Source organism: Rhinoderma darwinii, chromosome 1, assembly GCF_050947455.1.
Source record: "Rhinoderma darwinii isolate aRhiDar2 chromosome 1, aRhiDar2.hap1, whole genome shotgun sequence".
NCBI lineage: Eukaryota > Metazoa > Chordata > Amphibia > Anura > Rhinodermatidae > Rhinoderma > Rhinoderma darwinii.
In genome coordinates this window covers 531,250,695-531,277,309 of record NC_134687.1, presented here as the reverse complement: position 1 = coordinate 531,277,309, position 26,615 = coordinate 531,250,695, and the positions used below count along the sequence as shown (strand labels likewise).

The 26,615-nt window shown below is 41.9% G+C and overlaps 1 protein-coding gene across 2 annotated transcripts in view; it reads left to right on the top strand.

The window, feature by feature from the left end:
• LOC142660430 (uncharacterized) overlaps positions 1-26,615 on the top strand; it is a 173,420-nt gene that overhangs the window by 53,570 nt on the left and 93,235 nt on the right. For both annotated transcript variants that reach the window (XM_075837049.1, XM_075837053.1), the window contains 2 exons: positions 1,341-1,429; positions 2,078-2,192. In XM_075837049.1, the coding sequence (XP_075693164.1) occupies positions 1,341-1,429; positions 2,078-2,192 (204 nt within the window). The remainder of the gene's footprint in view (positions 1-1,340; positions 1,430-2,077; positions 2,193-26,615) is intronic.

Sequence of the window (26,615 nt, the reverse complement as noted above, 5' to 3'; positions counted from 1 at the left end):
GGAAATGCAGTATAAAATAGCACATAAAGCCACATGCCTTTTATATTCCGTATAGGGATGCACCAGCACATTATTTGAAACAGTGTCCTAAATGTGATTTGCCGAAAGCAGATTTATTGCATGGTCTGTGGCATTGTCCTCATATTCAGCCGATATGGTTGGAAGTACAGGCGTTAATTGCAGATGTGTGAGAGGAGAATATTCCTCTTTTACCTCTTCATTATATATTCCATTATGTTCCTCAGGGTTCCGATGTAAGATCGCATGGGTTAATGTCGAAAAGGAATACATATCGCTCTTTTAGTGACGAAAAAGTGTATATTGGGACATTGGCTGCAACCGCCAATACAGACGATGGCAGAAATAAAGAGCACAATAAAGCATTTAATGGTTGTGGACAAAATTGATGCAGAAAAGAGTAAAGATGCATGTACGGAAATTGTTTTTTAGGAAATGGAAACCGTTTATAGGAACATTTTGGAGGTTTCTGAGGTTCAGAGATTGATGCATTCATTCAAATATACTGCCTGGTACTATAAGGAAAATTTAGGTGGAACGTTGGGTAGGTTAAAGATTTCTGATTTGGGGTCTCAGAGGATGGGCGATGATTAACGATGCACAGGGTGGGGCGGGTGGGGGGGGGGGCTGTTCTTTTACATATGTTATAGATGGCCGTAGTGGTTCATTTTGTCAGGGTAGAGGAAAATTGAAAAGGAGTGAGGGTACTGAGTTTTCTGTATATGCATGTAAACCTATGTCATGTTTCTGATGTTCAGATGTCATTTTGGAAATTGGATATCATGTATGTAACATGGATTGTTTTTTGTTTTTACTCTGCCTTCCTTTTTCTACCCCAATAAAAAGACTGTTAAAAAAGAAAAAAATAACCTTTTAAGTGAATGTATCTTTTAAAGACAGGCTTTCCGTTTTTTTCTGTTATTTAAGCCAAAAGTCTTTGCTGATACATTTTATTATACAGTACAGCTCCAAATCTGATTTATAACCAAAGAGTGGAGTGAAATAATTCTTGCTGTCTGAAGCCACCACATACGGAGTTATACGGCTTGTATTAAAGTCAATAATACCTATGTAGTAAACTCTCAACGAGTTGGTTCTGTCTAATTATATAGTTATTTCTAATAGAATACCAACCAGAATTTCAAGAATTTGACAGACAAGGACATCTGCATGATTTATATGTAAAGTTGATATTTATTTTAGAGAGAAATACTCTAAGTTCTAATAAAGTAAATTCAGACCCATGTTTGTAGTTTGAGTATTTGTACCAGCATTATGCCGTGTTGGCTGAATGTTCTTATGTGCCTCCTTTTTTCTACCAGGTGATGTTGCTGACGGAAGGACTTAGTTCTAGAGCTTCTGTACTACTTGAACTTGGAGATGCACTACAAGCAGTTCTTGATAAGCTGCAGTAAGTACTATTCGCCATGTTGATCAGCTTAAACATGACATTTGTCTTGATGGGTTTATCTTAAAGGTGTTGTCCACTACTGAACAACTGATGACCTATCCACCAGATAGGTCATCAGTATAACATCGGTGCGGGTCAGACACCCTGACCCCGCGCCGTTAAGCCGCTCCGGCTGCCTCCGTGCACCGGGTATTATGACCCATTATGCTATGTACGGAGCCAGAAGCAGTTGGCTTCGTACATAGCATAGCGGCCGTGCTGCCGAACTGCAGCTCTGCTTCGGTTCAGTTGAACAGGAGCAGAGCTGCAGTGCGGCAGCTCGGCCGCTATTCAGTGGCCAGAGCCAACTGCTTTCGACATGTACATCCGATGCTTGGAGGCAGCCGGAGCGGCTTAACGGTGCGGGGTCTGGGTGTCGGACCCCCACAGATCATGTACTGTATGTAGGTCATCAGTTGTCCAGTAGTGGACAACCCCTTTAAGGGTACAGTTGCATGTTCCTAGATATAACTGTATATTTCCAATGTATGTGATAGATCACATGTTTTGTTTTTTTTATTTTATAAAAATGTAACAGTGGAGCTTTGTCAATTCAAGTATAGAACATAGTTTGACACCCAAAATAAACTATTTATCTTTGCAAATCAGATGTGTACTTACCAGTGAAAACCGAACTTCTGAAGTACAAGTCAACAGAGTAGACTTAATACGAATGATTGAGATATGCCAATCCATGCAGGACAAACTGAGTCGGAATCATCAGGTGAGGAAATACGCGGGTGTCTCATGCCTCAACCAAATTGATAGGTGGTGGTTTAATGGTTATCTCAATAGATGTAGATCAGAACTGCACAACTTTTGCTGGTCTGAGGGTTACACTGTCAGATTATACTACTTAAAGGGGCCAAAATATAACTTAACAGGTCGCTGTTATTTCAACTAATAGGTAACATGTCATAACTGTTTTAAACAGTGGGGGTCCAGGCACTGAGACCTCTACCAAATGCTAGAATAAAGGGGCTGCTGCACTCAGAGTGTCACGCTCTTAAAAAACTGAATATGGGCCATAGACAGCATATGGTCCATATTCAGCTCTCCTAGGATAGCTGAAACTATCCATTTGGTTCTCAGCACCTAGACACCCCAGCAATCACAACTTCTATCTCTATTTGACTGAAGTATATTTGCTCTGCTAATCAGAGCAAATATACATAAGTTTTATCCTTTTTTTATGAATCCCTTCCTGCTCACCACATGTAAATTAGAGGAAATGGACATTACATGTGGCTGTTTTTTTGTACATTTGCTTCCTAAATGCAAAATTAAGCAACTTTCTAAATAGTCTTCATTGAAAATATTCACCATTTTGGTTGTGTAGAATCTGTTCAGTTCCTGTACATTGCTGGTTGCGACTAAGATCAGACAGCACACTGCTACTGGCTGCTGTCGGCTCAAGGCTGATCTTCTCTCCTCCTTCATTCCCTCATTCAAGAAACCAGCAGGAAAGAAGGGGTGAGAAGGATGTGCACTGCAGAACAAGCTGTATAAGAGTATTTCGGGGGTAGTGGGACAGGGAATTTCGCAGGCTCTACTGTATAACCATGAAGATAGGGAGGAGAGCACACATTGCTGTGCTATGCTGTTTTCGTAACTGCCATTCACTTCTATGGGAGACACGGAAACAGTATAGCTCAGCTGTTTCCAAAAAAACCTGTCCTGCTGTGCACTGATGGTTCCACCTGGATGGGGAAGCTGCCTCACCAGAGGGATAGGGTCGGGGGACCCCCGTTCGGGAGATAGATGTGGGTCCCAGAGGTGGGGCCTGCATCTATCAGACATTTATGGCATATCCTGTTGTCATGACACAACCCCTTTAACAGACTAATAGCACAGTCTCTGTGCCAGAAGCTCGTTTTATTTATGCGCTAACTTTGATGGCACTGGACCAAGTTTTCCCACTGGCAGCCCGATACTGTAATATAACAGGGAACTGAAATAATCACTTTCCTGTCCCTAAAAAACCCTGAACATAGTGCGCATATTGAGCTCTGTGTTTGCGATTATAGTAGCGCTGCTTCTGATCTTGGCAGGTTGCTACAGAACCCTGTGGCGTAATTTCACTAGCCCATACATGTGCAGCTGAGTGCATCATGTTCTAGGCACTGCTACACAGACCCTGGGGCACTTTAAACTCCCTGTCTAGCATCCACCTTTTCTGAGATATCGGTGCCGTTATATTTGGCGCCCATTATGTAATTTACCCCCTGTACTGTCAGTGGGGTGTTTGTTTTCATGGAAAGGGCAGGGGGGGCGGCGTGATACTTAGCCCTCTGACACTGTCCAATCAACTACAGACAGTGTCAGAGTGGCTTGTGCTGTGTGATCTCTCTCGTTATCACTGTCTAGCAAGAGCTGGAGAGAGGACAGCGCCGCCGCTACGAAACAGAAGAGGAGAAGAATTCAAATTCTTCTTCTCTTCTGTTACGTGGCGGCTGCAGCGTCGGAGCTGTGCATGCATGCACTCTCATCCTCTCTCCAGCTCTTGACAGACAGTGATAACAGGACTGTGTGAACTGAAGAGAGATCACACAGCACAAGCTGCTCTGACACTGTCCGTAGCCGATTGGACAGTGTCTGAAAAGAGCTGGAGTGAGAAGAGCGTGCGCACGCACCCACCGGTCCGGCACCGCCGCTGCAGCCGCCATGGAACAGAAGAGGAGAAGAAGAATGTGAATGAATTCTTCTTCTCTTCTGATCTGTAGAGGTGGCGACAGCAGCGTAGGAGCTGTGCGTGCACGCCCGCTCTCCTCTCTCCAGCTCTTGTCAGGCAGTGATGACAAGACTGTGTGATCTCGCGAGAGAGATCACACATCGCAAAGCCGCTCTGACACTATTCGTAGCTGATTGGACAGTGTCAGAGCACTAAGTATCACGCCTCCCCCTGCCCTTTCCATGAAAAGAAACTCCCCACTGACAGTATAGGGGCTAATTTACATATCGGGCGGCAAATATAATGGCACCAATATCTCAAAAATGGAGGTGGCTAGACAAGTAGTTTAAAGTGTCCCAGGGTCTGTGCAGTAGTGCCTATAACATGGTATGCTCAGCTACACATGTATGGGGTAGTGAAAGGTTCTCTTTAACGTCATCACTGGAATTCCCTATGCAGAAGAGGCTCGGAAGCAGGCAGAGAAGATGCGATCTGCATCTTTTCTGCATGTTTGTATATCAGTGACTTGTATATGGGGACAGCAGGGAATACACAAACAGAGGATGTGTTCCCTGCTAACCTTTGCCTCTATTTCAGAAAATAAATATAGGAAAATGTACAACATAAATGTAATAAATAAAATGAGGAAAAATAATAAAACAATGAAAAAACTGAAAGAAAAAAAAAAGCCCCCCTTCACCCAAGAATGTGCACACCACTCCCAACTGCTCTGTCCCCGTCAACCAGAATGTACGTTACCCCAAACAAATAATTCCCTGTTCCACTAATTTTAGGTTATTCTACCGCTCGGCCCTAATCTTTTGTGCCTTCACCAAAACAATTTCTGTATTTGGATGGTAATCATTTATGTACAGAGGCTGTGTCTACATTTTAGGCCCCTTTCACACTGCGTTTCTCCTGCACATTTGACATAAGCGTCGGAAAAGCTCTGATTAACTTGACAGAGCTTCAGACTCTTAATAACCTTAATAGCCAAAAGAGTGTCCCTTTTGTTCTCAGGGATAATGTTTTTTTTCTGAATAGACTAGCATAGTTGACTACACTATTCTATCCAGAGGCATCCCGAAAAGAATGTATACCACAGTTAACTTTTTTTTTTAACATGGCAGCCAATCGGTTACGTGTGCCACTGTATGGCATTTGTCACAGGCATCCAATTAACTAATACGTCGTAAACCATTTCAATAGCTTTTCATGGCATATCCGTTAAATGGATACCATAATATTCATTGGGTGTCAGATACCCATCAGTGGCATGAGAGTTCATGATGTATCCGTTTATTGGATCCCACTGTTGGGCACTTGTCACATCCTCCATTTAACCCCTTCCCGCTGCAGCCAGTTTTGACCTTCCTGACAGAGCCTCATTTTTCAAATCTGACGTGTCACTTTGTGGTAATAACTTTGGAATGCTTTTACCTATCCAAGCGATTCTGAGATTGTTTTCTCGTGACACATTGGACTTTGTTAGTGGTAAAATTTGGTCATTACATTCTGTATTTAATTGTGAAAAACACCAAAATGTAGCGAAAAATTTGCACAAAAAAGTGACCATATTTTAGAAAATACACTTCTAAAGGCATTTATCAAGGGGTGTAGCGAGCATTTAGACCCCACTGGTGTTTTTCAGAAATGTAATACGCAGTGGATGATGCAAAGTGAAAAATGAAAATTTTCCACTTATATGCCGTTTCACCACACGATATGTTGTGCCCAGCTACTACTCGAGAATCTTACCCCATAAATTGTTAAGTGGGTTCTCCCGGGTATGGCAATGCCTTACATGTGGACGTAAACTGCTGTTTGGGCACACTGTAGGGCTTAGAAGGGAAGGACCGCCATTTGTAGTGTGAATTTTGCTTGATAGTTTTGTTTGGAGTTTTACTGGTAATTTGCATTTTTATAACTTTAAATGCATCTGCTTGTAGGACAGATCGTAACACCACACATAGTTGCTAATTAACGTTTCCCATATGTCTACTTTTATGTTGGCATAGTTTTTTGAACATCCTTCATTTTTCTAGGACGTTACAAGGCTTATAAATTTAGCAGCAGTTTCTCACATTTTCAGGTCACCAGTTCAGTTCTTAAGTGGCTTTGAGGGGCCCATACAAACCCCCATAAATCACCCCATTTTTAAAACGACACCCTCAAACTATTCAAAACAGCATTTAGAAAGTTTCTTAACCCTTTAGGCGTTTCACAGGAATTCTTTTTTTTTTTGCAGAAATTCAGTATTAATCCATTTTTTTTTCTGTAACACAGAAGGTTTTACCAGAGAAATACAACTAAAAATGTATTACCCAGATTCTGCAGTTTCTATAAATATCCCACATGTGGCCCTAATGTGCTAATGCACTGAAGCACTGACCTTAGAAGCAAAGGAGTAGCGAGTGGATTTTGGGGCCTACTTTTTATTAGATAATATTTTAGGCACAGTGTCAGGATTGAAGAGGTCTTGTAGTACCAAAACAAAGGAAACACCCAAAAAAATACACCGTTTTGGAAACTACACCCCATATGTGGTCATAAACAGGTGTTTGGACACAAGTCAGGGCACAGAAAGGAAGGAGCGCTATTTGGCTTTTGGAGCTCATATTTAGCTGGAATGGTTTGCTTAGGCCATGTCGCATTTGCAAAGCCCCTGAGGGGCCAAAACGCTGGAAACCCCAAAAGTAACCCCATTTGGGAAACTACACCCCTCAAGGACATTATCTAGGGATATAGTGAGCATTTTGACCCCACAGGTTTTTTGCAGAAATGATTGGAAGAAAACTGTGAAAATTAAAGTCTACATTTTTTTCCAATAAAATGTAGGTTTAACAAATGTTCTTTTAATTTCCACAAGAGCTAAAGGAGAAAAAGCACCCTAACATTTGTAAAGCAATTTCTCACGAGTAAGGCAATACCCCATATGCGGTCATATACTGCTGTTTGGACACACGGTAGGGCTCAGAAGGGAAGGAGCGCCATTAGGCTTTTGGAATGGTTTCTGGGCGCCATGTCACATTTGCTGAGACCCTGTAGTACTAGTACAGTGGAAACACCCCAAAAGTGACACTATTGTGGAAACTACACCCCTTCGAGGAATCATCTAGGGGTATAGTGAGTATTTTGACCCCAAATGTTTTTTGCTGAATTAATTTGAATTAAGCCGTGTAAATGAAAATTGTTAGTCTTTTCCAATAAGATGTGGTTTTAATGTCTCCCGAGTATGGCAATACCCCATGTGTTTATAAACGGCTGTTTGGACGTATGGGAGGGTTCAGGAGAAAAGGAGTGGTATTTGACTTTTGGAGCGTAGATTTTGCTGGAATGGTTTGTGGACGCCATGTCGCATTTGCAAAACCCCTGATGTACCCCAAAAAAAAAGTGACCCTATTTTAGAAAATACACTTCTAAAGGCATTCATCAAGTGCTGTAGTGAGCATTTAGACTCTACAGGTGTTTTTCAGAAATGAATACGCAGTGGATGATGCAAAGTGAAAATTGCTATTTTTCCACTTATTTGCCATTTCATCACACAATATGTTGTGCCCAGCTTGTGCTACTGGAGAATCACCCCATAAATTGTTAAGCGGGTTCTCCTGGCTATGGCAATGCCTTACATATGGACGTAAACTTTGTGCACACTCTAGGCTTAGAAGGGAAGGACCGCCATTTGGAGCCTTGATTTTGCTTGGTAGTAGTTTTGTTTGGGGTTTTACTGGTATTTCAGTTTATAATGTGGGGGGGCATATGTAAACTGTGTGGAGTACATCCGGGCATAATAATGGTGTAAATAATAAAAATTATCCATAGATGTGTGGTACTCTGTGAAGCGATCCTGTATCCGAATGTGGGATACCAATTATATATAGTTTTTTTTTCTTTTTTTACGTTTTTTCCGATAATAAAAGACCTCTTATGTGAAAAAAGGCAATTTTTATTTTTTTAACTTGAGACTTTTGTTTTATTACAACATTTTTATTAACTTTTTTTTTAAACTTCTTTTTTTTTTTTCTCACTTGGGGACTTGAAGGCCTGATGCCCTGATCGCTATTCTAATACACTGCACTACATACGTTGTGCAGTGTATTAGAGGTGTCAGTCATACACTTACAGCAAGCCTATGAGGACCCGCCAGAGGTTATGGCTCTTGAAAGGTAGGGAGGAAAAAATTAAAAAGAAAAATTGCCTGGACCTTAAGAGGTTAAACTAAAATCGGGCCTTTGTTCTATAAGGCGGGATTCACACGACAGGGTTTCCCGGCCGGGTGCCGGCCGTTCATAAATCGGCCGGCACCCGGCTGCATTAGGAATAATAGATCCCTAATGGGGCTATTCACACGACCGATTTTTTGACGGCCGGGTAAACCGGCCGTCAAAAAATGGGACATGCCCTATTTTCGGCCGGGTGTCCGGCCGCCCGGCTCCCATAGAAGTCTATGGGGCCGGGTAATACACGGCCATCACCGGAATGTATCCCGAGTGATGGCCGGGTCTACCGTCGCTCGCGCACTCTCTCTCCTCCTCCTCACAGTGCAGAGTGCATGTGAGGAGGAGGAGGGTCTTTTTCTGCTCCCTGTAGGAGTCGGAATCCCCAATCCCCGGCCGGGGTTTGGGGATTCCGCTACAGGAGAAGTGCGTGACTACACTGTCCATATATGGACATAGCGAAGTCACTCACTTCTGCAGCGGAATCCCCGACTCTATGGCCGGGGATTCCGCTACAGGAGAAGTGCGTGACTACACTGTCCATATATGGACATAGCGAAGTCACTCACTTCTGCAGCGGAATCCCCGACTCTATGGCCGGGGATTCCGCTACAGGAGAAGTGCGTGACTACACTGTCCATATATGGACATAGCGAAGTCACTCACTTCTGCAGCGGAATCCCCGACTCTATGGCCTGGGATTCCACTACAGGAGAAGTGCGTGACTACACTGTCCATATATGGACACAGTGACGTCACTCACTTCTGAAGCGGAATTCCCGACCTGTGGCAGGGAATTCCTCTCCAGGAGAACTCAGTGACTACACTGTCCATATATGGACATTGAAGTCAGTGACTTCTCCTGGAAAGGGGGGGGGATGGGTGCAAACTACAGGGGGCTGTGTGGCATCACCTACAGGGGACTTGGTGGCATCACCTACAGGGGACTTGGTGGCATCACCTACAGGGGGCTGGGTGGCATCACCTACAGGGGGCTGGGTGGCATCACCTACAGGGGGCTGGGTGGCATCACCTACAGGGGGCTGGGTGGCATCGCCTACAGGGGGCTGGGTGGCATCGCCTACAGGGGGCAGGGTGGCATCGCCTACAGGGGGCTTGGTGGCATCACCTACAGGGGGCTTGGTGGCATCACCTACAGGGGACTTGGTGGCATCACCTACAGGGGGCTGGGTGGCATCACCTACAGGGGGCTGGGTGACATCACCTACAGGGAGCAGGGTGGCATTACCTAGAGGGCAGGGTGGCATCGCCTGCAGGGGGCAGGGTGGCATCGCCTGCAGGGGGCTGGGTGGCATCGCCTACAGGGGGCAGGGTGGCATCACCTACAGGGGGCTGGGTGGCATTACCTACCAGGGGGGCTGTGGCATTATCTACAAAGGGCTGTGTGTGGCAACAAATTTAAATGAAATTCATCCGATTTTAAAACGGACAGGGAAAAAAATGGCTGCAAATCGGGTCCAAATCGGCCGGTAAAAACGGCAACCCGGCCTGGAATGGAATCGGAACGGATGCAAACCGGCCCGGGAAAATCGGCCAAAAACGGCCGATTTTTCCCGGCCGACACTCTGACCCTGTCGTGTGAATGAGGCCTAAGGACGTCATACTTACACAATGTACACATATTTTGCATCGATATACACTGGAGAATTATGGAATACATTTTTGGGTTAAAGAGTTTGTCAGGATCCAATGAATGTGTTTGTTTTTTTTGTATAATTAAAAGTTATACAATTTTCCAATATATTTTCCGATATTCCTCACGGTTTTTAAGATCTCTGCTTTTTGTTAGTACAGTTATCAGAGCTGTGTCTTTTAACAATCCCAGCACCTGTGTGACCATCACATGACTATGGACAGAATTAAAACAGAAAGTTTATTGGAAAATTGTATAACTTTTCATTATACAAAAAATAAAATTAACTGCCTAAAACCGGACAACCCCTTTGAATATTATTCATTGAACAATCTACTTTGAAACCAAACATTAAAAAATTAGGACATTTTTTTTTTCCGGTTTCTGACCAGTACTAGCAAGTAATACCAGTTTTAAATAATAAAGTCCTATGTATTCCACATAAAAAAAGAAACAAAAACATTTGGGGTAGACTAAAAATAAACAAAAATTTGTTCTACAAATATAAATACATAATTTAAAAAAGTGAAATTGGGAAGGCCCAAAACATCCCTGGTCATGAAAGGGTTAAACTATGACGGTCTTTAGCCAATCATCAAATCGGTTTGTGTGGTGCGCAGCAAGCCGGTCATTCATATTGTACAGTTACGTTATCTGTCTTGGGGTATGTTCACATGCACTGTTTTCAGACGTAATTCGGGCGTTTTATGCTTGACAAAACGGCTACATTACGCCTACAAACATCTGCCCATTACTTTCAATGGGTCTTACGATGTTCTGTTCCCACGAGCCTTTATTTTACGCGTCGCTGTCAAAATACGGCGCGTAAAAAGACGCCCGCGAAAAAGAAGTGCATGTCACTTCTTGGGACGTTTTTGGAGCCGTTTTTCATTGACTCCATTGAAAAACAGCTCCAATAACGTCCATAAAATACGCTGTGAAAAACGCGAGTTGCTACAAAAACGTCTGAAAATCAGGAGCTGTTTTCGCCTGAAAACAGCTCAATGTTTTCAGACCTTTTTGGTCACTGCGTGTGAACATACCCTTACTGTCCATGTTTGTACTACCCTTCCAATTAGGGATCGCCTAACGTTCAGTCTTTGTGACCCTTTCTGCATGCACATACCGATGTCGAGTCCATACATTGTGTGGGATCCTCCATACAGAGCGTTGTATACAGCTGTCACATGACCACACCCTCAAATAGATCTGACGCTGTACTCGTTTAATGCTTGCGTTAAATCAGAGACGTGATGGTGTCACATAACATGTAATGCACAGTGATTGAACAGGCAAACTTTAATACCTCTATAATGGTACCCATGTTCTGTTTTCTGTAAACAGATTTTTTTTCAAGTTGTACCAGGAAAAAAGTAAAAATGGCGACAAAAAAATGAAAAATACTCTGAATCTGCAGCTTTTCCCATTTCTAACACTAGGTGTCTCCATGTAGCTACGTAACAAGATTAAGTCGTCTTATTTTACGATATTACCAAAATGTTCTTTGTTATAATCGTAAAGAACATGTAACCCCTTACAAAACAGATACTTGTCTATTATTCAAAAAACATTCCAAAAACATCCATGCTTTGTAATTTAATGATGGAAAGAGCAAAGGGTTTTCCAAAGTATATTTTTTAGTTTAAAGCTTTTCAAGCACAAAGAAAAACATCTGAAAATCGCCCGTTTTATGTTATTATCTTTCATGTGCAGACAAAAAGAAAATACAGTATTTCCTATTTCCCCCCCTTAATTAAATTAGGAATGCTAATCGGAGGCCAAAGTAGCTACTGGAGCATTTAACACATGCCTCAATGGCCAATTTTAGATAATGCAAGTGTCTATTCACCGAAGCTTCTATCCTTCATAGAAGAGGACAATGAAGTCCATGTGTATCTAAACATTAAAAGAAACAAAAAAAAAAGGGATTTTTACCATGAATAAATTTATAATCATTGTTTACAGCAACGGCTAATTTCTGTACCCCTTTCGCCAGAATACATGGAATCTATACCCAGTTGTTAATTTGCTAGCAATTTTGGTTTTCTAGCACTTGCACCCATGACCTCGATTGTAAATAGTGTTGATAAATGAAACCATCAGAAACAAAAGAATGTGAGCGCATGGCTGTCTCTGACGGGCCCATCAATTACAATGGAGAGTTGCTGCACATGCACAGTAAATCTCCGTCCAGGAATAAGGACTTGGGTCCTCGCGTTGTCCGTAATGGTGGAGGTTCCAAAGGTCAGACTGCCACCAATCATACATTTAAAAAAAAAATGAAAATAAATAAATTATGCCTTGAAGTTTACATATTGGGGGGAAAAAGATAAGTGAATATGTGAAAATTACAGAACCTGTGTTTTCCCCATAGAAGACCATGGAGATTGAAATACAGATCCTTATTTCACCATTTTAGCCTGAAGTGTTTTATAATTTGGAAATCTGGCTCTGTAATACAAATTCTTTTTGGGGATCATTTATAAAAATTGTCTTAGTCTTTTCTGTGATATTTAGTATATAAAATGGCACACGTCCGATGACTTATTTATATGGGGTGTGCACATTATTTAAAATTTTATTTGGTTTCCTCAACAGTTTGGGGGTTTTCTTACAGTTTTCTTGTTGTGCTGCATTTTTAAAGAATTAGTTTTTGGGACTGGAATGAAGGTTCGCCTACCTAGAGTACTAACACTATGATCGTCTCTCCGCACGAGAGATTATGAGTTATAATAATGCAGTAGTTTTATCTGCAGTCCTATATTCTGTATGATTATAACACAGATTACACACTGTAATATTACAACATGTTATACCAGATTACAACCTCACCTCTGCTACGTCTTCATGAAGTCCTCCAGCCAAGACTCTCCCCAAGAAGCCTGTGGAGCAGTAGAAGCCTATATCAATCCTAATTATGCAAAAATACAATTTCTAAATTAGTGTCCCACTCGAACCAATCCCAAAAATGGTTAATTTCTGGAATCCAATATATGTTATCTATGTTCAGTTTTTTTTAACAAAATAATAATATAATGTGGCATTGATATAAGTGTATAAGTAGAGTGGATCGTGCCTTATATAATAATTTAGCTACTATGACAGTCCTGTGCCATTTATTTTTAATGCAGTAAGTGTTGGGTATAGGAGTGAATTAGTCAGCCACTTTGCTAGCATAGTCTTAATAGCAATATTTGAATTGTGTCAGATAATGGTGAAAACCTGTAGCAAAAACTGTTCAGATGGAAGGGGAACTAATTTAGGGAAATGTGTGCCATGTAAGCAACTAGATATATTCTATCTAATTGGAAATGATGTGTAGTTAGCTTTCAAACTGCTTTGAATCCATTAGTGTAGCAGTAAGTCACCTATGGTTGCATATGAGTAATTTCATAAGATTGTTTCTAGCAATTGCCCATTGCTGGAATGCATAAATGACTTTTTTTCTTGTTCGGCTCATTGCGGCCATGGGTGTATGTGTTGCCATTAGGAGACGTGACACTAAGGCTACGTTCAGACGAGCATAGCTAACCTCAAGTGAAAAACTGCAGTTTTTCACATCCGAGGTACTCACGTGTGGGACGCGTTGTCACGGATCCCCCATAGACTAGAGTCTATGGTGGGATCCGTGACACGCAGGAAAATAAGGCCTGTCCTATTTTTTCACGGACCCGTCACACGCTCGGTTGAAACAATGGTCATGTGACTGACCCCATTGAAATACAGGAGTCCGTGAGACGGCCGTTGTTTTAATGGCTGTCACACGAACGAGATACAGGCTCATCTGAATGGGCCCTAAGAATAAAAATGTTGGCCCGTCCTATCGTATATATTTTTTTTTCTACGGACACTGGGCTAATTTAGTCTTCACTTAGTTTCCTTAGGGACAGACACCACTGCTGGTTCAGCAGGATGTCTTTTTTTTATTTTTATGTTTTGTTTATTTTTTCTTATCCTCTCTGTAGCTGAGAAACAGGGGTGAGGCTATCCCGATTTTTTTCCCCCTTTTCAGACGGGCATACAGTGTCAACCAAACATGCGCCGTTGTTTCCTTCAAAAATGAAGAGGCACAAGAGAGCGCAACCTCCTCTGTCGCCCACCAGTCATAGGGTCGCCCTTTTTGCTCCCAACCATTGTCCCACCTCACCTGTAAATGGCACATGGAGTGGTCATCCCATCTGGTCCTCTGCCTTTGGGAGCTACCTATTACCTCCCCCTAACGCAACACGTGGGCATGTGGTGCGTCTTGTACATTTGTGGTGCATCTACTATTCACATGTGCTCATTTGATTATGCTCATCCAGTGGGTCTTAGTACAATGGCACTATTACTGCCCCACATGTATCACCGTCTCCCGGCCGCCGTTTTCTCTCAATTGCCTACTGCCCTTTTTTGCCCTCTTTTCCTGCGTTTTAGGAGGCGTGGTTACCTGCTCCGGTCCTGTCCAACGATTGTTGAATATTCAACACATGAATGCTGGCATCCTATCACAGCACAGAACGGACTGATCCACTTCTCCCCCTCACTGCTGTTCGGATCACAGCACCCAGGACCTCCTTCTAGGCACTACTATCGTACCACACTCCCTGAAAACGTGTAGGAGTTACTATTATGCATCCTTTTGTCCCTCAGGCCCCCTTCACAGACCTTGAACCAGTGTAACATTTCTGCAGGGAGTCATATACTTAGTAACCTCAGGTGCCATTGCACTCCTTATGGATGTATTAGTCTTGCCTTTTTACAGTATTTGAGTGCACTCCTAATCCTGTTTCCCCATCTTTTACAGTGGGACATGGTGCCTCTATACTGCCCTATCAATAATCAGAGAAGAATACTTCCGACTGGTTCCTTATGTAACTTACTATGTTTGCTCCATATGTGGCCAAAAGTTTTCATGGGGACAACTAACTCCTCTGTCTCACGCCTGGCCAAGATTACTACTATTCCAATTGCGGACGTTCGACAGACCTTGGAACTGCCGCATATTCCTTCTCTAGGTTCTCCTTTTGAAGCTACTGGCTCAGTCTTGAGACAGATTTTTTCTTCAACGTTGTACAGCAGAGCCTCCGTTGACTGGATTTGCCAACTCTGTTATGGCATTCTCTCTGGGGTACCCACTGAAGAATTAGTTGATCTCTCTCATCAGCTGTCTAGTGCCACCAAGTATCTGTGCAAAGGCACCCTGGGTGCAGGTCACGTGCCTCGGCTTTGACCATTGCTGCCATCTGGTCCGCCTGTACGAAATAATTTTGAAAGCGACATGTAGAAAGATAACTCACCTGCCTCAAACTAAGGATTGTCATGCTGCAACCCTTAGGAAACCGGGACTTTTGCAGATACCTTGGTCCACGAGCATCCAGGCAGCTGTTCTATCAGGACTCCAAGAACAAGTCCTCCTTCAAGCCACATCCTTCTTGGGGTGCCCATCCTCCGGCTACTAAACCTAGAGAGGCTAAGACCAATTTGGTTAAAAGGTGCGCTCTCACTTGAGTCTTGGGTGGGGGACAGGCTCTTGCTTTTCAAGGATGTCTGGCTCTCTTACATCTCCGATGCCTGGGTGCGGGAATTAGTCTCCTAAGGATACAAGATGAGTTTGTAATCCCACCACTCAACAGATTCTTCCAGTCCACGCCTCCTCCATTGCCTGCCACAGCAGCCACCTTCCTTCAGGCAATAGGCTCACTCTTGAGTCAAGGAGTGATCATCTCTGTTCCTCATGATCAGGAGTTTTGTGACTCCAATTGTTACCAAAAAGGATGAATCGGTTCGCTCCACCCTGGACCTCGAACATTCAAATGCCAATGTCAAGGTACGTCACTTCCGCATGGAATTTCTCCGCTTAGTCATTATCTACTTTGCTCTGGAATTACTTCCTCCAGAAGTTGTCCACCCTCCAACAGAAAATATGCTCTCTGCAGAGTGGAATCCCCAACATTTTTCAATTTTTTTGCATGAGGGTTCTGAGCACAGTGGTGACTTCCATCAAAGCCATTCTGTTTGGCCAGTTTTATACTCCTCTGCGTCAAAGAGCGATCCCCTTCTGGTGCAACAACTCTCTGGATTCACTGGACCGCCGAATCCATCTTCCCGTGCCCGTTGTGCACCTGATATCCAGGCAAAAGCTGATTTTTTTTTTTTCACTCCAAGCTTAGTTACATAATTTTAACACAGATGAACCCTCCAATGGATACCAGTGTTAAAATATGTAGAATAGAACTGTAGAAATATGTTGGCACTTATACATTAAAAAAACTAACATTTTTCGTGTTCTTCATAGTAATCAGTCCAAATCCAGCTTTCATTTTTCCTGAGATGGTTTAAAATCTTTCTTATTCTGGGTGTAATTTAGCTGTCACATGACTGAGTGCACATTGTAACTGATGTCTGGGTAGCGGAAATATTTCCTGGTGTTAAAATAACAGCCACTAATTTCTGCAATGTAGAATTCATACTTTAACAATGAATATAGGAAGTTGTTCTTCTGTACAGTCCTCACAATGTGCAGTTAGAGAATGCTTATTATAACTATACTCCAGAAAGAAGAAAACTTTCTCTCTAACCATTCTTTTAAAGAGTTTTCTTCTGAATAAGGACTGTTAGGAAATGCTCCCTGGGAAAAATATGCCAAAGGCCTTTTTCACATTGGCATAATGGCTTCTGTTTTTAAAGGATCCTTTATCCCCAATTGAATTGGGACATTATCGGTTCTTCAGGTTTCATATTTTATCTCGATAGAATATTGCAGCATGTTTTGTTACTCAGACACTCAAAAATCTATGGAAACTTGATGGAAAAGAACTAACGCAAGTGGCAACCGATCCTAAAATTCTACTTGCCTTTTTTTCTTGATCTCCATTAGGAGAATCCGTTGTCTGGCTTAGAAAACATATTTTTATATACCATATTAGAGACTGCTGAGTAAAAACGGAGTGGTCCTCTGTTCAGTATCTAAGTCAAGGGTGGTTACAAAGAGCGTCTCTTTCTCAGGAGGACCTGTCCTGTCCTGCATTACACACACGACCCATTGATTTGAACGGGCGCTGCGTAATGCTTAATTTCTCCTGTGGTGGTGCTGCAGGGAAATTGAACACTTATGAACAGGTTTCCCCACCGATCACTGGGGGTTCCACTATGGAAAACTTTGTGATCACCTAATTGTCAAGGAATGTTTCTAACAACTAGGGATTGTCCCAAAGCGGTGACTTAGATACCCGTCTATAATGGTTGTACGAGTCTTGTTTTAAAGAGGCTCTGTCACCACATTATAAGTGCCCTATCTTGTACATAATGTGATCGGCGCTGTAATGTAGATTACAGCAGTGTTTTTTATTTAGAAAAACGATCATTTGACGGTTTTATTACCTATATTAGCTTTAAGCTAATGACTTTCTTAATGGACAACTGGGCTTGTTTTACTTTTTGACCAAGTGGGCATTGTGGAGAGAAGTGTATGACGCTGACCAATCCGTGACCAATCAGCGTCATACACTTCTCCCCATTCATTTACACAGCACATAGTAATCTTACTAGATCACTATGTGCAGCCACATACACACACACATTAACGTTACTGAAGTGTCCTGACAATGAATAGAGATCACTACCAGCCAGGACGGGATGTCTATTCAGAATCCTGACACTTTGCTAATGTTTGTGTGAGATTTACAGCAAGGCAATCGTAATCTCGCGAGATTACACTGTAAACTGTCATTTAAAATGGGATTACGCTTGCCTTGCTGTAAATCTCACACAAACGTTAGCGAAGTCTCATGATTCTGAATAGCATCACGTCCTGGCTGGTAGTGATGTATATTCATTGTCAGGACACTCGAGTAACGTTCGTGTGTGTGTGTGTGTATGTGGCTGCACATAGTCATAGAGTAAGATTACTGTGTGCTGTGTAAATTAATGGGGAGAAGTGTATGACACTGATTGGTCAGCGTCATACACTTCTCTGACCAACTTGGTCAGAAAGTAAAACACGCCCAGTTGTCTATTAAGAAAGTCATTAGCATAAAGCTAAAATAGGTCATAACTCCGTCAAAAATGATAGTTTTTCAAAATAAAAAACACTGCTGTAATCTACATTACAGAGCCGATCACATTATGTACAAGATAGGGCATTTATAATGTGGTGACAGAGCCTCTTTAAGCTTCTTCAGATTTATTACTTCCCTGATATTGCTTTTGTTGCAGCATGCAAAATTGGGGGTCCTGCAGTCATTGGGATTATTGATCATACATTTAATCCCATACTAAGCATTATAAAAGCAGTGTAAGCTTATATGTATACTCTTTCAGCGATTTTGTCACCTCAGTGTTTCTCTTGATCAGTGATTTTGATGATCTCCGTTATTTTGTAGTGGTCTATTGCTATTTGTGGTATGAGCATACGCTAAGAACTTGTCTGTATGAGTACATGGAATCATTTGAGTGTTCATATACTTTTGTTAAAGTGGGTAATTTGGGTCTCCATTGGATGTATCTTACAACATGGGTACTATAGCTATGCAGAGGGTACAGACCTGCTTTGGCTGGAACTGTTTACTTTGGGTCAAGCCTGTAATTATTGACCGCTTGTTTAATCGCAACAAGTTGGCTAGTAGCAGATCTACATTATTAAATGTGGAGTAAAAAAATTATAAAAATGAATACTTTTTCTTGGCATTTGCAGTCATGCTGTATATCCAGTTACAGCTTTTATAGGCATGTTTGTACCTTGACTCTTCTCATCATAAATTAAGAATATCTACGCATAAATAAGAATTTCCAGAGATCATATTAATGACCTAGCATTTTTAAGAGCACTTAATATATGTTAAAAGTTAACCAGTCATGTAATATCCAAATATAGATGTTTTCCACAGCTGCACTTATTGGCTTCTTTCAGTCCCCCATAAAATCTCACTTTGTTTCCGCTTTTCTACATGAGTTAGAAACCTAGTTAATTTCACAGTGTGTTCTTTATTGACTGCGCTGTTTAACTTAGTTTTTTTTCTCTCCGCCATATGTTAGTGATTCATAGCCTAAAGATTTTCCATGTCAGTCTTGCATAGTCAGAACTGGCTAGCCCTTGCTTTTCACTTGCTGTGGTTTTTAGAAATTATAAATAGCATCTATGAATCAAGGCAGGCAGAGTGATGTAGAAGAACAGGAAATGTCTTGTTTGATGGTTCCCTACTCATGCTATAAATATAGTTTAGAAAAGTTAATGTATTAGCTGCTAAATGCAGGATGGTCTCATCCTAATAGATACTTGGGTAACATGCCAGTGCTCTAGACCCTGGTGTCAGCAGTTTACGGTTACGAAAAGGTTGGCGTTCCAAGCACTTCATGGGTCTTTCCTTACTGTTGTTTTTTTTTTGCAAATTGTCAAAAGTCTTTTCAGGATATAACATTGCGACAAATGTCACACTTGAGTAGGTTTGTGGTAAGGGTGGAACATAAAGTAAGAAAAGATCTGTGCGCATCAAATGACATTGAAAACGTACTACATTGACTTATAGAGGATGTTGTCGAATAAAAAAAACATGTCTGCTTTCTTCCAGAAACAGCACCACATATGTCCACAGGTTGTGTATGTTATTGTAGATCAACCCAAATCGATTCATTGGAGCAGAGCTGCAATGGACAGGTGTAGCACTCTTTTTGGAAGAAAGCTGCCATGTTTTTCTAATCCTGCACAACCCCTTATATAATCATGATTAATAGCCAATGTCTATAAGCTATTGATTCCTAAGGCCTCATGCACACGACTATATTGGATTTGCGGTCCGCAAAACTATGGGTCCATTGCTGTCCATCACACCACAAAAACCTTTGTTGTGCATCCGTGTGTCATCAGGACTCACGGGTCCACAACAATTCACCAGTATTGGTGAATCTGCAATAACGGACCGTAAAATGACATGTCCTGAGATTTTGCGGTCCGGATTTACCACGGTCGTGTGCATGGGGCCATAGAAATGAATGGGTCCGCAATTTATCCACAAAAATGCATATAAATTGCGGCCGCAATTTTACTGTCGTGCGCATGGAGGCTAACTGTTAGCTGTCACATGTAATCATGTTTTCAGTACGAGACAGTTGTCCTGCAGCGAGGCAGGGACTCCTAGCGTCGTACATAACTATGATGCTAGGAGCCCGGCTCCCTGCACTGTGTTCAGTCCGGTACTTGCGGCCGAAATACGTCCGTCAACTACGGACGTAATGCCCTCGTGTGAACATACCCTCAGGGTTTTTTCTGTTGTCAAGCATGTGGACTGTTTCCAATGACAACCAGCAGAATTGTGAATTCATCACAGAACTATAATACAAGCCAAGCTATTTGGCATCGGTGCAAGCTAAATAATGCAGTTCATTTACAAAGTGATGTGGAAGAGAAGTCCACTTCTCAAGCAATTAAAGCAGAATCCTTTATTGTAAAATACCAGTGAAGCCCATATTACAGATTAAAGTTGCAGGGATGCTAACACGTTTCGGGAAACACTATTTCTAATAGTACTATTACACGGCCCGACATGGCTCCTATCACACGGAGCAATAATTGGATATGTATAAGGACGAGCACTCATTACGCCGATCGTTCGTCCATGTACGTTTTCATCATGTTGGCAGCACATCTCCCGATTACACAGGAAGATGTGCTTCCGACAACAATGCATAACCGATGTGATCAGCCGATGAATGAGCGTTTGCTCGTTCATCGGCTGATCATTGCCCTAATTACACAGAGCAGTGATCAGGAACGAGCGTTCATATGAACGTTCATTTGTCCGATTATTGTCTCATTTGTCCGATCAATAGGGATAGTAATGGCATACCCAGCTCAACAGCGTAACATTTTATATGTACAGATAACCAATCACAAGTGTGACAAATCTAAGGTCATTTGCAAATAATAATCACAGTAAAATACTTATCAAACTAGTTTACAAACTACCATACACAACAATAAAGATTAAAACAAAAATACAACAGATGCATCAAATACTGAATGTGATAAAAAAAAAAAAGATCACAAAGGTGTTTTAAGTCATCCGGGAAACGTGTGCAAAACAAATCTAAAGAAGCCTCCCTATGAACCCCTGCTCGCACTGCTTTGTACATTTACTGATGCTGCGGTCAATCGTGCATTGGTGCCCTTGAGACGCGATGCAGGATGCTGTGTTTCTATTGCAGCCAGGGGCCTAACAAAGGCTAACCAGGCCTGCCATGTATCTAAACCTATTAGGCCCTGTCCAAGGCAGGGCCTAATAGGATGCCTGTCAGTATAATACTGACAGGGATCAGGCACTGCACTACATAAGCAGTGCAGTGTATTATGTAAGCAAACACTGAATTCCATTGTCCAGTACCATAGAGGGACTAAACATTTTTTATAATAAAGGTACAGTTAGCAAAAAACAAACAACCTTTTCTTCCCTTGGAAAATGTTTTATTATGGGAAAAATGTAATATTACCACTTTTACTAGTTTTACAAAGCAAAAACTATTTGTTAAAAAAAAATAATTTGTTCTGTTTCACCACATTCTGAGAGGCATTTTTTGGTACATACGATTTTTCTGTCACTTTTTTATTTTTATTAAATTTTTTTTTTTTTATTATTTGGAGAAAAATGGGAAAAGTTTTTTTTTAACATTTTAATATTTTTTTACACTTCTGAAAATGTATCTAACTGTTTTTTTGTTTTTTTTTTACACATTTTATTAGCTCCCTAGGAGACTTGAACCAGCGATCATTCGATCGCTGGTACAATACACTAGTACAATACATGGTTGAGTTACGGAAACCGCGTAACTCGCTGAGCTACGCTGTTTCCGTAACTCCCACAGTAGTGAATGGCAGTTACAGAAGCAGCGTAGCATGCCATTCTGTTTCCGTATCTACTATTCAGTTCCATGGGAGTTACGGAAACAGCGTAGTTCAGCGAGTTACACTGTTTACGTAACTCAACCATGTACGCTGTTTTCGGAGCTGCCGAGTTCCGGAACCAGCGTAGCTCGCGGTGCTACGCTGTTAAAGTAACTCACATTCACTTCTATGGGTGTTACGGAAACAGCGTAGCTCAGCGAGCACTCGGCTACTTTCGTAATTCCCGACCACCTAACCAGGAAGTGGCTGGGAGATAGCGGAGCGAGTAAGCTAGAACGGGGTTTAGGGGGCCCCGTTCTAGAGATAGGTGCGGGTCCCAGAGGACCCGCATCTATCGGATATTTGACATATCCTGTGGATAGTTCATAAATGTTCTTCATGGGAAGACCCCTCTAAATGCCGCTATTGACCACGGCATTTAACTAGTTAAACAGCCAGGATCAGCGCCATCACTGTTCCTGACCGTTAGAGCAGTGTGTCGGCTATAAAACACAGCTGACACCTGCAATGTATGGAGCGGGCTCCGTGCATAAGCCCGTTCCAAACATCATCCTCTACCCGCACCATGATGTGCCGGCACATCATGGGTCAGGAAGGGTTTAAGTAAGAAGCGGTCAGGGGGCCCGGCACTACCGAGTCCCTTGACTGCCGACTATAAGACGCAGGGACTTTTTAGCAATATTTATTCTTGCTAAAAACTGCGTCTTATAGTCTGAAAAATACGGTAATTTGTATCACAATAATGACCCATACTATTCTCGTCCTGCATATAAAACAAACCATCATAAAGCTTTGTCGATGGAAAAATAAAAAAAGTTATAGCTCATGGAATACAGCAATACAAAAAAAATGTATTTTTAAAAAAAAAAAAAAAAAAAAAAAGCATTTTTAGTGTGCAAAAATAGTAAAACTATAAAAATGTGATTTTTGCCGTAACCATAACAATCCGCAGAATAAAGTTAATGTTTAATTTATACTGCACAGGGATTGCTGTAAAATTAAATTTTAAAAACATTGAGATTTGATGTGTAAATGATGATTATGGGAAAACCTGTTTAAGGCCCAAAATAGGCCGTGTCTTTAAGAGGTTAAGCAGGGTTCTCCTATAGTCTCTGTCCGAGGTTATCTGTATGTCTAAAATGGATGAGCTGGGTATCCTATGACTAAGAAACAGTGTTGCCTGAAACATCGGTGCTACTTTCATTTGTTCGGTGTGTTTTACGGCTATTCTACAATAAAGGATCTTGGCCTTCTCATATGAAGTCTTCCACGTGTTTCCAGCTGATCCCTTCTGCATGTACGTACACCTCGGTGAGCTAAATTAATCTGCATTTCTATTTACAAAGTTACTCAACTATTACTAATGGATTTTACGAACTTCATTCAGATGTATGGGACAGTCGATCTTTTCAATCCATTAGCTCTAAAAGCAGTTGACTGTAGGGAGAAAAAAAGGCATTTTTGTAATAAACCTATATTACTAAGTGCACTCATATGGCTGTGTCTTTTTCCAGTCTGTGTTATCCATATAATTCTTGTCAAAAACAGCGGTAGATCCCATCAGAGGAAATCCGGAAAACCCTATTAATCCAATTTTTATATAAATGCATTTAGGCAGAGAGGCTCTGAGAATGGAGTCACCTGTATGTGTGTATAAAGACATAGCGTACACATGCATATTATTATATAATTTATACATTTGTGCTTGGCAAATATTATTACTCTATTATGAAGGAAGACTAAAGTAGCAATGAAGAATCTTTTATTCCAGAGCTGGAGCCGCTGTTTTTACTCCATCGGACATTCTCCTGGTGTATGTCAGTTTTCTACATTCCCAACCAGCAATCTGTCATGATGGAATGAATAGCCCCACTCAACATTTCATAATCATACCTCTAGTATTTGCAGTCGATATGCAAACATACTATTTAGAAACCTGTCAAAGAATGCAAACAAATCTGTGTTTGAACACTGGATCACTTGGCTTCCAAGTTATGTACTCTCTTCACTCAAAGGAACACATTCACTTTTCTTTCTTATTTTATATAAACTTCCATTGTTTGATTTTACACTCTCTCCAGATATTTATTGTGGGATATTTGCTGGTATTTTCCAGTATTTCAGAGTTCTCTTTTTGGACATATAAACACCTGTCTTTAGTTATTCCCCCTCCCCACCCAAGGAGAACTGAACATTACAGTAAAATTCTCCTAATCAAGTTCCCATTAGTGTAAAATTCCGGGGACTCTGGCAAAAAATCATGTCCCAAATTATTAATTCGGCTTGATGTTTATATATTCCAAGTAGGGATGTCACGATACCAAAATTTGGACTTAGATACCGATACTTCGTTTAGTATTGCCATTTCGATACCAATTCGATACTTTGCCAACAGTAATAAAAAAAAGTTCTTCCGTTTTCTGATGTGAGGCGCGAGGTGTGATTAATTTTGAATGTGCCTCACATTAATAGTAATTAATCCCATCATGTTTCTCATAATGGGTTAATGTGTAAGGTACATGATACCTTAAGGTATGTGTAAGGTACATGATGGGGTTAATTACTATTAATGTGAGGCACATGGAGGTTAAATTCATCACACCTCGTGCCCCAAAAAAAGTGAAAGAAAGCAGTTTTAATTTTTTATTTTTACAGCGTACACATCATAAATGATGCAAAAAAATTGTTGTGAAGGTTATTACGGCCGCACCAATACCCAATATGTGTATATTTTATGTATTGAGACTTATTTTAATGTTTATTGTAAAAAAAGGTGTATGTGTATTTTTTTTAATTTATGTTTTTACTTTATTTTTAAACTTTAATGTACTGGCATATATCTATATGCCAGTACATTAGCCTGTGTACTGATAGTACACAGGCAGTTGTTAGGACATACCTAAGTATGCCCTAACAGGAAATATGGTAGGATAGCCCTGGGGTCCTTCAATGGGCTGTCTGCCCATATATGGTATGTCCCTCAATCGCGTCACAGGAATTCCAGTGATGCGATCCAAGGGGCATCCCCCACCCCCTTCTCACTTCCTCTTGAATGCTGCAGTCCGCTTTGATTGCAGAATTCAGGGGAATAGCGGCGGAGATTAGTGGTTTCTCTGATCTTCGCCGTTATAGAGCGGGGCTGCGGCTATGTAACGCACTCATTGCCCCACTCCTGACAATAAGTGCGCGCGCGGTCATTAGTGCAGCGCTGGCTGCATCGCATCATCCTGACAGGGCGCACATGTCAGGACTCGGGAGCGGGGCAATGACTATTACACAGCCACAGCCCCACTCTCATACATTCATGTGTTACAATGCTAAGCTGTGCGGCTGCACAGCTAAGTATCGAAATACATGAAATAACAGTATCAAACCGTTTGGGGATGCAAAGTATCGAAACCGTATCGAAGTTTCGATGCATCGTGCATCCCTAATTCCAAGGCATAAAAGTTCCTCCTGCCATTGTAATCCGAAATAGCTTTATATTCTTAAAGCTCACATTAACGAAAGGTGCGAGCCTACCAGACTGTACCTGAGAAACTGTGAAGGTTACTTGTCTTATCCTTCGGATAGGTTATCAGTAGCTGATGGGTCGGGGTCCGACTTTCGGGACCTCCGCTAATCAGCTGTTTTGAAGGGACCGCAACGCTCGTATGAGCACTACTTTCCCTTCATGTCTTCTTGAGCACTGTGAATGGTCGACATGCGTTGCGCGGCGATTCACAGGTATTGCAGACTTTTCTCTCATTCATTTCAATGGGAGGAAAGGCTGCAATACCTGGTAATCGCCGCTAAATGCATGTCGACCATTCACAGTGAGCAAGAAGAAATGAAGGGGAAGCAGCGCTTGTACAAGCGCTGCGGCCCCTTAAAAATAGCTGATCGGTGGGGGTCCCGGGAGTCGGACTCCGACCCATCAGCTATTGATGGCTTATCCTGAGGATACGCAACCAGTTTTTAGTGGCTGGAAAAACACTTTAACTATCATTCATTTTTCTTACCGTTATTTCTTTAATGGAAGAGTTTCAGCAGAACAGACCTTTTTGCTTTTTTTTTAATTTCTTAGGACATCTAACAGATGTCTTGGATTTCTCCCCTCCCCCTGATTTTAGCGCCGTTTATTTTGTGTTTATTTTGTGTTTATTGTCTTAGTTAGGAGTCCGCTGTATTCATGAAGAGAGCGCTCCCTCCGCCCTCTCAGCAGTGATTGACGGGCTGCTGTGTATCTGCATGCACAGCAGCCAGCCCTCAGTCTCTGCAGAGAGGGACGGGGAGCGCTACTGGGGGGTCCACTCATGAATACACTGGACTGGTAACTACTGTATGAGTCTGCTATATTATTTTATAGCTCCTATTATTCAAACTGCACATAGGGCAGCAAAATCTGAAGACATGCACTTGAATAGCCTCTGATATGGCATAGTAGGAGTAATTTAAGGGTTTGATTGTCACGTTGGGTGCGTGGACCCACTGGGCCGTACCGCCTTGACGGTATGGCAGCTGGCCAACAGGGCGCAGGTCACAGTATATAGTTAGTATAGTGTACCTGTGGCAGCTCGGACAGTAGCAATGACCGGCTCGGATGGGACACAGGCAGCACGCCACTTGACCAGGTAGCACAGGATACAGGAACGGGGAACACTGGGAACTGGGAAACACTAGGAGACCATTTGCTTAGACAAACTTGGGGTATGACAACAACGCTCAGGCATGGGAGGAAGGGGCTGAGC